The 11,034-nt window shown below is 42.9% G+C and overlaps 1 protein-coding gene across 1 annotated transcript; it reads left to right on the plus strand.

The window, feature by feature from the left end:
• Positions 1-1,928: 1,928 nt before the first annotated feature.
• Positions 1,929-10,571, plus strand: SLC3A1 (solute carrier family 3 (amino acid transporter heavy chain), member 1). Its single transcript, XM_009695214.1, has 6 exons — positions 1,929-2,355; positions 3,569-3,748; positions 4,737-4,891; positions 5,918-6,043; positions 9,293-9,412; positions 10,431-10,571. The coding sequence occupies exons 1-6, from the start codon at positions 1,929-1,931 to the stop codon at positions 10,557-10,559; spliced, it is 1,137 nt and encodes a 378-aa protein (XP_009693516.1). The 3' UTR covers positions 10,560-10,571.
• Positions 10,572-11,034: the final 463 nt, after the last annotated feature.

The raw sequence follows: 11,034 nt of genomic DNA on the forward strand, positions 1-11,034 counted from the left end.
GGGGAAAAGGCAAAACAAGCAACCAAAAAACCCCAGCCAAACAACTGAGGGTGCTGTGAGTCTGTTCCTGGACTTCCCCGGCCCCAACACCAAGCCCTCCCTGTTGCCCAACCATCCCAAGTCCCGTTGGCTTGGCTGACCCACGTGTCCGTGGCAGGCACTTGCGTTCTGGTCGTCCTTTGGTCTTGGCATCTGACTCCCTTTGCTTTCCCCTGTGCTTGAAGGTGCTTTTGGGTAGTGCAGGAAGACATGGGCATGTTTAAAGCTCTGAGTTTGGGGAAAAAGCAAGGTGGGGAGTACTAAGGTCTTAAGACATGTGTGATGCAATCTAAAAATTTTTCTGTATTTACATATTTCCTATTTTAATTGGAAATAAAATCGTTGAAATGAAACAATTTAAATGGGGTGGGAGTGATTGGCATTGTACTGAATACAAGCTTATGCCCTGAGTAGTGCACCATGCCTGCCTGGAGACTTTTACAACTTGCTGATATGGTGATATTAAGACTGTAGAGTCATTAGATGGGGGACTGTTTCAAATAATTTTCACTTCTGCATTTCCCAGCAATGGTGAATCACAGGCACTGAAACCACTGCTATCTCAAATGCTCTGTCAAGGACCTGACTGCACGGTCTGAGGTTGCTGCCAGGCACTGCTGTGAGGAAGGGGAAGAAAAGGATTAGATCCGTCAGAGAAAAAGACCTCTTCTTAGCTCAGCTACTGAAGAAATAACACATTTTTTAAATTATTTGAATATCATATGCTGGATTTTTTTCAGTCATTAGCTTATAAACTTCTTCCATGGTTTGAGGCAAACACAATAAATACTTTTTGAGGCCTAACCCAACCTGTTCTCCACTGCAGTTGCCCATGGGAGTTTCCCTGGGACCCTGACCCTGTGGTCCTGGGCAGGTGTTTGCTTTTGGATGTGATAAGGCAGGTCCTTGGCAAATCTGTATTGCTTTGCCCAGGCATACCAAAGGAAACACCGAGGGCATTGGCTGGAGGGGCTGTCTTGGCAGATGCAGGGTGTGGGCTCACTGGCTTCAGGGCAGATGTGTAAATCTGTGCAGGCTTTGGGCAATGCTTTTTTTTCCTGTCTAGAGCAGTAGAAAGGGGGGAAAGAGGGAGAAGGAAAAGGTCGCTTTCTTTTAAACATATTTAAAAAAAAAAAGGAGAGACTTTAATAGCGAGCAGTGTGTTTTTCTGTCTTGAGTCTTGCTTGTGTCTGTGCAGAGAGATCCTGACCTGGGGACAGCTCTGGGTGTAGCAACCTGACAGGCACTGTGGGTCGCAGGGTTGGTATGTGTGTTATCGGTGTTGCTGCTTCAGAGCTGTGGGTGGGCTGGGTGGGGTTACTTTGGGGGGTTTTGTTTTTCTAAGCTGTGAGAAAGGAAGAGCAACCAGCCTTTGTGTCTTTTCTTAGTTAGTTTGTATTGCTGCTTTTTGGGCCACAAGTTGTCAACACCTCGTTCTCTTCTTGTCCGTGCTTAAATTACTCATTAATGTTCAGACTGCTTTAGGCAAGGGAGACCATAACCAGTCTGGAAAGCTGCATATTTACTAAATCTTTTACTGGTAAAAAAACCCCTAGATTTTCCACTGCTGTCAAAAAGGAGAGAAGTTTGGTGTACTGGAAAGAGCAACAGTAAACATAACTCTGCTCGGCTGGTACAAGCAATAGGCTTACCTCCCTGGAAGACTGCGCCTTCTTGTAGTGTTTTGTTGCCTTGCTAAAGATGCCTATTATGTGGAAAAGCAGGAGCACTTTGCCCTTTTTGTCCCTTTTTGAACTTTGACCAGTTGGTCAGGATTGATGATAAACCCAGATGCTAATTACACTGCTTCTCATTTCACGGAACAAAGGTGTGTTGGCAACAGTTCCTTGCTGTGGCTGGAGTCTCCAGGACAAGACCCATGAAGTAAAATGGTGGAGGAGGAAGCCAAGAGCTTACCTATGGAGCTGAGCGAGAAGGAAGGTGTGGAGAACAACGGATTTGTTCAAAATGAGGTTTTTGATGACAAGGAGACCGATACCAGTACCCAAGAAGAAATGCCAAAAACATGCGTTGTTGATGTGGACCCAGCAGCTACGGAGGAGCTGGTGTTGAAGCCGTATGCGGGGATGCCAAAGGAAGTCTTGCTGAAGTTCTCCAGCCAAGCCCGGTACAGAGTCACCAGGGAGATTCTCTTCTGGCTCATAATTGCTGCTGCCATCATGCTTGTGTGTGCTACGATTACGATTATTGCGCTCTCTCCAAAGTGCCTTGACTGGTGGCAGGCTAGTCCTATTTATCAGATCTATCCTCGTTCCTTCAAGGACAGCAACATGGATGGGAACGGGGATCTGAAAGGTGGGTGAATTTCAACTCTTGGTATGTGCAAAGCTGTGCAGCAGTTGTCTCTGTGTGTATATATGGATATATTAAAAAAAAAAATAAAAAATCACCATACAGGCCAATAGGGAAAGCCACCCTAATGGAGAAGGGAAGAAAAGTTCTCTGACTAATCATTAATGGTGACCTACATTGTCATGAATAAATCTAGGAGTTGCTTGCTTAAGTTGCTAGTTCCAAGCCTGGAGGTAGAATGGATGTTTAGAGATGGGGCTGAGAGCAACAGCAGCACAGCTGCCATCAGAGTAAAGTATCTCCACAAAGCTGAGGTCAATCAGGAGGACGGGTGGTGCTGACCACTTTGTCATGTTCGGTTGGCTGCCTTTCCATAAGGAAAAGTGAGGAAAAATTGACAAAGAGGAGAGAAAGATGTGTTACTCCTTGTTTTCTTCATGGTCTAGGTGTTTTTGAGCTCTTAGGAATGCATTGAGAAGGGGCACCTGATACCAAGAAGCAATGCCACTTATCAGTAGCTTAGCTGAGACTACATTTCAGAAAGGGAAGGCTCAACACCATAATGGACAATAAATTTCTAAACAAGAAGCGCTAGCTATAATACACTGCTGTCAAGTGAAGACAAGAAACTGTTTCTATAGTTGCATGCCAGTAGTAACATGTCAGGAAAATAGAAAAGATTTGGGTTTAAATATACTAAAGGAGGCTAGAGTGAGGTTTTCTTATAGAAAAGAACAGAAAAACCCCGTAAGAGACTTTTCCTAAGGCAGGGAAAACCTGGGATCTATATGTTAAAATTGTGCTTCCTTTCGGGTGGTCTGAGCATTAATTGGTGTTCCTTGAAATCGGAAAGCAGTGCTGTTGCTGCATTTTAACAAAATACAGGAGCTTGTCTTCAGAAGTGAGTGTTAAATTTATTAAATGAAAATGTAAATATTTTTTATAATACAGAATAGAAATCTTATTTGATCTGTTTTGGGTTTTTTAATTCCTGCTTTATGTTCCTTGTAAAATTGGCTTTGAACGGTTTCCATTCTGTGATCTCATGCTATCCCTGAAGAAACGTCAAGATTGCCCTGCTACTTGAGATCAGTGAGAACGGGATGGTTGCTTATCAAAGGGACCTGTGTACCAGCTTTGAGAGCCCATGGCAGATGTATTTCAACACAGATATTTTGTCTTTTCTAAACAGATTATGCCCTTTTCTTTTAAATAGGTATCCAAGAAAAACTGGACCATATTACATATTTGAATATAAAAACCATCTGGATCACCTCTTTCTATAAGTCCCCCTTAAAAGACCTTGGATATGGTGCTGAAGACTTCTATGATATTGATCCCATGTTTGGATCAATGAGCGATTTTGAGAATCTGCTTGCAGCCATCCATGACAGAGGTAAGCTGCAACTCCGAGCAAAATAACTCTGTTAAGAAGACATTCACTCATACTATAGAGGTGTACCTTGTGGCGCTAGGTTATGGCCTGAGGTTTCAATTTGTGCATCTGGCAATTCCCCCGCGGTGGCATTGGGCAGAAGCAGATGGAGGTGCCAGCAAAGGATATGCATTGACTCCACAGCAACGTGAGCTCTGTAATTGCCGTTTCCCACCCTTGGGTGCTGGGGTAGGGCTGGGCGCAGGACCGAAGTCACGGGGAGCTACAACAGCAGCGTTGGGCTGCTGTACGTCCTCTGCAAGGCATGGTCCCCTCCGAGGTTGTTCATGGGTGGGGGGCTGACGTACTGTCCGTGCTCCCTGGTGCATATGGTACAGGCATGCATTGGGGGGTTGAGGCTGAGATGCAGTTGTTTCTGGCTGAATTTTATGACTGATGGCTGCTTTCTGAAGAAAGCAGGAAAACAATTACAGGGTTGGGAGGGAACATGCACTTCCTTCCTGCGATTGCATCCCTTAGAGCTGTTGGGCTGAAGGGACGCTGGTTTGCCAGTCCCAAAAACATCTGGGCTTTCAAAAAATGTCTAGCCTTCAGGAAGGGTGAGGGCGAACGTGTGTTCCCTGATGGTAGACTGGTGAAGTGCGTTTCCCACCTGGGAGGCAGGAGACAGATGTTGAAGTCAGCGTTAGTGGAGGTGGTTCAAAGCAGCAGAAATCTGTTCTGATTTTTTTTTTCTTCCCCCTTCTTTCCTTCCCCAGCAGTGGGCTGGGGAGAACAGTACCAGCAAGATGTGTTGCAGCTACTTGCAGACTCTAGTTAGTCTGTGTTGGTAGTCTGGTTCTTTTTGTGGGTTTTTTTTTGCCTTTCTCCTTTGCCAGACCTCTGGGATGGAAGAAGCCCAAACACTTCTGATACTGCATTGAGGGAAAAAAGTGAACTTGTCATAAAAGGCTGAATTTAATGGGGTTTTTGTGGTTTGATTTTTAAGGGCTAAAGGTGATAATGGATTTAGTACCAAACCACACAAGTGACAAACACCGATGGTTTCAGCTGAGTCGCAATCGGACTGGGAAGTACACGGACTACTACATCTGGCAGGACTGCACGCAGGCTGCTGGTTCGGTCATTCCTCCAAACAACTGGGTAAGCACGGGAGGGGACACGTGCAAATCCCAAGCTGGATGACATAATTGTCCCAACGTACACCGGGTTGTAAAGGACTGTTGAGAGAGGTACAAACTGATGTTACTAAATGAGCTAGAGCAGATTGAGATTTAAACCAGCTCAGGGAGGGAGGAGTTCCTACTTCAAACAGAATTTAAAAAGTGACTTTTTTGTTTCTTTACCTCAGTGTTAAATCTTTACTCATTAAACAAACACATAAAGGGACAGTTGTTCACAAGTTGTTCATACCTGCCCCCTTCTTCATCTGGGTACTCCGCTCTAGAAACTTCATCTCAGCTCCTCTGAAATCGTAGTTGCGGGGGGGGGGGGGGAACAAAACAGTGTGTTCTTGGCTTTTTCCCTTTTTCTGAAAGGTGTTCAGGCTAGAACTGTGTTGCCTATTTCAAATATATTTAGTTGAAATTTGAACTGATGGGTGCATAATTAGGAACTTGGATATTCTAAAATCTCGAGGTGGAATTAATATTTTGTACCAGCTAGTGTAATTTCTCTTTAAACTTAGAGTCTAAAGAGCTATCTTAGCTTTTGGAACCTTCTGTTGCAGAGATGATGATGAAGATGAAGTTAACATTTTACCATGCTGACTGTTGTTGGTGCTTCAAAGGGATAATACCAGATTGCAGAAAGCTCTAAGTTAACTGAAGCTATTTTTAATAAGTTTTAGGAAAAACAATTCCAAAAGAAATGTTCCGACCCATGTTTTCCTCTATTCTGAATAATTCGCAGTGAAAGTCTACTTAAAAAAAAAGTGGAACAGAACATTGAACAAGAAATACATGTGGTGACACATGGCTAAAGGGAGAGCAACTAGTGAGAGAAGGAAATGTAAAACATAAGTACCAAAATCTCCTCAAAACTTAGTCCATTGATTAGGCATTTTGTGCTTTATTATACGCTTGTAATGCACCACATCTTAAAGTGTGCATAAGAGTGAATGTTTGTTAAATTAGGAGTTCTGATTATCCCCCTCCCTTACATGAACAGGTGAGTGTCTTTGGGAACTCCAGCTGGCAGTTTGATGATGTGAGAAAGCAATGTTATTTGCATCAGTTTGGGAAAGAACAGCCAGACTTAAATTTTTACAACCTTGCTGTCCAACAAGAGATCCATGTAAGTATGTAACCCACTGCTGCTGCACCACCAGTAAAGCAGCTATTTCTACACTTAGTTTCTCTGATTATGTGTGCTACACAATTTACAGTCTAGTTGGAAGTAATTCAAGCACTGCAGAGTATGTAAACAATTGAAACAAAAAGGTGTCTAGACAAACATTAAGTTTATAAGCAAAACTTGAGCTTTATGCTGTAATGCTTCCAGTATCAGAGCTACTATGCTTCAAATCTTTTTAATTTAAAAGCAAATAAGCAACCCAAAAAAAAAAAATCCAAATAAAATTGTCCTTGAGTGGAAGTACTGGCAGTGGGTGGTGTTGCAGTCCTCTGGATTTTGAGAAGGTAAGACTATTCCTTTTTTTTGCTGGCTTAAGTTCCCTTCTCTCACAAGTGCCTGACAAGATCTTGATAGTTTTTTGGAACAGGCTATTGCACTTTAAAAGGAGCATCCTTCCCCTTTCTCTTCCCTCTAAAGGCTATCTTAAAATTGCTTTGTTGCTTCAGGAGCCCTCTGCTTTTCAGCCCAACCTTAATAAGTGGCAAACTGTTCATACTTGGCGCTCTATGAATCAAACCTGTCCTTCAGCTGAAATAGCTTTTCCCACCCCTGTTTGTGCTTATTTATTTTTCAGCTCTGACGACATCCCCCTTCAGCTTTTGTTAAGGTAGATTAAATGAGGTGGGCTTTTCTGATCTTCCGTGAAGTGAGAGACTCTCCATCCCTTTGTTTAGCTGCTCCTCACTCCTTGCAGCGCTTCCAGCCTGAGGTTCTTCTCAAATGTGAATGGCCAGAATTAAACGAATTGAACAGAAAAGATGCCTGGGCAGAATTTTGTACAGTGGCGTAGGTGCTTCTCCCTCTGTGTCCTAAGATTGCTGTTACCTGCTTTGAGGTTGGTGCTAGTACTCAAATAATCCACCATGACCGCTGTCGGGAGGCAGCTAACTGCTTTCAGCTCTGGTCTCCGTCAAGAGCCAAGGATGAAGTTTAGCGCATTTGGGTGTTGTATCAAGGACAACAATTAATGGAAGGATTGACGTGGAAGGTAAAGCAGAGCTGAATCACTCAAGTGGAGAGAAGTTTTTATCTCTGTTGATACAAGGAGCTGTTAATTAGCCAGTCAATTGTGGGGCTGGCACCTTGTTGTAGCAAAGAGATGTTTGCATTTTCAAGAAAGCGAGGCAATGCTGATTTGAATTACAAGGAATGCCTGGGCTTGTGGATAAGGGGGAGATAGTGAGTTTCGATCTGTCTCCATCTCTGATGCCTTTACAGGGGCGAGTGACAGATGGACAGCCATCACGGTAGGCAAGGTGGTGGTGCTCTGATGGACCCTCCTGCCTGTCTGCATCGCCTCTCCAGCATACAATGGAGAATTCATTAAAATAGGGGGAAGCAGGCCTGAACATGGGAGTCTGGCAATTGCTGATTTTTTTATTCTTTTTTTTTTTCTTAAAGTTATACCGCATCAGGTAGTACGGCTACTTCAAGTGTTTTGACTTAGTCCTTAAGTGTTTGCTGCTTTGTACTGTTGGATTTTGGTGCGTTTCTTTGGTGGTAGTCTTCACAGCTGCCCAGCTCTACTGTGGCGGTCTGACTGTCTCTGGGGGGCCTCTCCCCTCACTGCGGGTACTGCCGTGCATAAAGAAACAAAACCACTTCTGGTCATACTTGTTAATTAAAGCATGAAATGAGACTGCTCTTGAGACTGATCCTTGAAGGACTCCATTAGTAACTTCTCTGTGTCTTGATACTTCCCTTAACGCCATGTCTTGCCACTTGCACCTTTTTTCCTAGCATAGCACGTACTTTTCAGTGGTCCTGGCTAATTTAATTTTTTTAATGGTACCTGATACTTTACTGAAGCTCCAGTAGAAAATAGATGCTGCATTTCCTATGCAAGGAGGTGAAATGAAAACTACTAAGTTTGGCCTGGTTACACCAACCTTTGGTGAATGCTTATGAACGTAATTAATTGCTCCAGCATATTAAAGAATAATCTTTGTCTAGTACGTTAATTCAAAGTCCTGTTTCAGAAGGTTAAGAGAACTGAGCAGGAAGCAAATGGACTCTTCCAGAGAAGCTGAAGTCTTTGGTTTAGCCACAGGGCATGCAAGAGCAATGAAACTTAGGAGCCAGCGTATTGTACTTTTCTTGAGTAAACAAAAGTAGATCGGTCTCAGTGAGTACCATGTCGGTGCTTGATATTTGCACTGCTGATACCTGGTGTTGCGTTTGCGATGAGCACACGCATAAGCATGAATTAATCTTTGGTTGATTCAGTATTGGACAGACACCATATTGAGAGCTGCTGCTTTCAGAATGGCTCTACAAGAAAGTACAGCTCAGTAAGGCGGAGTCTTTATTTGCCAAACAAAAATCAGTAAAGCTTGAGTGTGGACTAGTTCTACTCCAGCCCATTCGGGCAAGTGTACTTCATACATTTTTTAAAAAGGCAATTCAATAGCTGTCTTAAAAAAAGCTTTTGTCTTCTGATGAAGAAAAGTATCTGGTCTAAAAGAACATTTGCAGAAACCACTCAAGAGGGACTGAACTTTAGAGTTGTTTGTTGAAACTAGAGCAGTTAAAACTGTAGTCATATGATAGCTACTGAAGTAGGATATAATTTTACTAATAGTGACTAACCTCTGAATTTGATAGTGAAATTACAAATTGATAGCAGTTAACTTGGATAATAATTTTTTGTTACTGCAAATCAACAAATAAGCCTGAAAATAAAATAAAAAATTTCACATCAGTCAAATAAGAGAGAAAAAAATGTTTTAAGAGCTCTGTTGTATAAAAAGAAAATTGGTGGCACAAGGTCAGTGTAGAACAACGTATTCTTGCATATTTGAATCAATGTGTTCTAATTGTCTGCAGCCATGATGGGTGTTCACCACCAGCAGCACTTAGCACAAACCCAATTGTTGTGATGGATTAGGTTAGATTAGAAACAGTTTTTAGCAAGGCATGCCCTGGCTTTGGTCTGGTGAATTATGGCAGAAATTACAGATCAGTCCTTTTTTTATACTGGATGAAATAAGACGACATGCTCTATTCACATCTTAGTTTCACCTTAGATTGACATGATTCACTTTAATTTCTAGTAAAATTTAAAGTACAAATTAAAAAATATGTTGTTACATATTAATGCCTCCTAACAAGTTTAGTTTTCTTTTTAAGTATATAGTATTTTGAATGAGGTAGGCTCACTTGGACTTGTCAATTTTTGCCTTTGTGTAGGACATTATCAAATTTTGGCTCGGCAAAGGAATCGATGGATTTAGTTTCAGCGCTGCTAAATTTCTTTTAGAAGCAACACATCTCCGAGATGAGCCTCAAGTGAACAAGTCCCAGAATCCTGTAACGTATATATTCTGTCTTTGCTTTTTTTCCTGTATTTCCTGCTGGGGCAAGAGAGCGTCTGTGTTTACTCTTTGGGGTCTTAATTGCGGCTTTAGGAAGACTGGGTCAGCCGTGTCCCTTGGGAGGCAGGTGGCTCCTGGGCGCTCTGCAGAAGGAGCACGTACAAGAAAGAAGCCCCTGGGCTGAGGGTGTAGGTCGGCGAGATGCCTGTGAGCAGGAGTGCTGTGGGTGGGAGGAAAATTGTCCATATACACTTTGTATTTCTGTTCTGACACTGATGATTTGAATTTTCTGTTTAAAATAATTTGCTTTTCAATTTATATTCTAAAAAGACCAGTCTTGTGGCTTTAATAGTTGTTTGGCTGTCTTTGGGGAGCCCACTACAGGAGGTAAGCTCAGAGCTGTTGCCTGCTTGGGATTCCATAGCAGTCACTAGCATGTATTTCTTCTACATTGCTAGTAGGAATAAGAGTAAACAAAAAACCCCTCATATTGGCAGTATGTCGCAGTGAGAGGTGGCCAGACACGTTCAGAAGCGTGCACCCTGTTATTTATGCTATTTGCTTTTGCTGAGGTAGTGAACTCGGTGATGTTCCCAGACAGTGCCTGCACTAAGACACTGTTCCCCTGCAGAGCTGGGGATCACATAAAACTGCTCAGCTCCACAAGTATTGTTGCCTTTATAGGTTACCACAACAACATTGTCCATCTTTCCAGCCTGGTGGAAAACACCTGCTGTGCTCGCTGCTGCAGACGGGCTCGGTTGGTTACTGCTGCGGGTGCACTCTCCCTCTTGAAGGATGGGATCCAAAATAATCAGCCCTTTGCTATCATATCTTTCGAGTTCCCCAAGTGCAGTTCAGCTCTGCGCTGTTAGTGTTGGTAGGCTAAACTCATTTCACTTCAGATTTATCTAGACTGGTGCGTTGTCTCAGGAAAAGACAGGAAGAATTGGGAGAGTTCTGGAATCTAATATATTGGTGAACTAATGGGAAATATTGTATTCTGCTTTAAGGAGAGTATCACAGCCTATTCCCAGCTCTACCATGACTACACAACCACACAAGTTGGTATGCATGATATCATCCGTAGCTTCCGTCAAACCATGAATCAGTTCAGCAGTGAACCTGGCCGATACAGGTAATCATTGTTACAGCTAGTGATTTTTTTCTCTAATATTCATCACCCTCTTGCTAGCAATAAATGTTTTTTTTAATAACAATATGCCATAACAAGTTTTCTTCCTCAAATGCAAATAGCAGTGCATAGGCTATACTATCTCTTCCCCAATGTGTGAGGGAAAGGAAATGAGTTGGCTTGGTAGCTCTGCTCTATCTATGGACTGTACAAACGCAGAACAGGCGACCATTTAGATCACAGAGACACTGTAATTAATCAGCCCTGTGGCTGATCTATCGTATAGCATTAGTACTGCAGTTCATGACAGACATGTAGTCGGAGATTGTTAAAATCACACAATGGTTGAGTTTGGAAGGGCCTCCGGAGATGATCTGGTCAAACCCACCTGTTCATCGGGGCCTCCTAGAGCCAGTTGCCCTGGACCATTGTCCTGGTTTGGCTGGATGGAATATGAGGTATTCCATCCCATCCACGTCATC

The sequence above is a fragment of the Cariama cristata genome, unplaced genomic scaffold, assembly GCF_000690535.1.
Source record: "Cariama cristata isolate BGI_N322 unplaced genomic scaffold, ASM69053v1 scaffold17972, whole genome shotgun sequence".
Taxonomy (NCBI): Eukaryota; Metazoa; Chordata; class Aves; order Cariamiformes; family Cariamidae; genus Cariama; species Cariama cristata.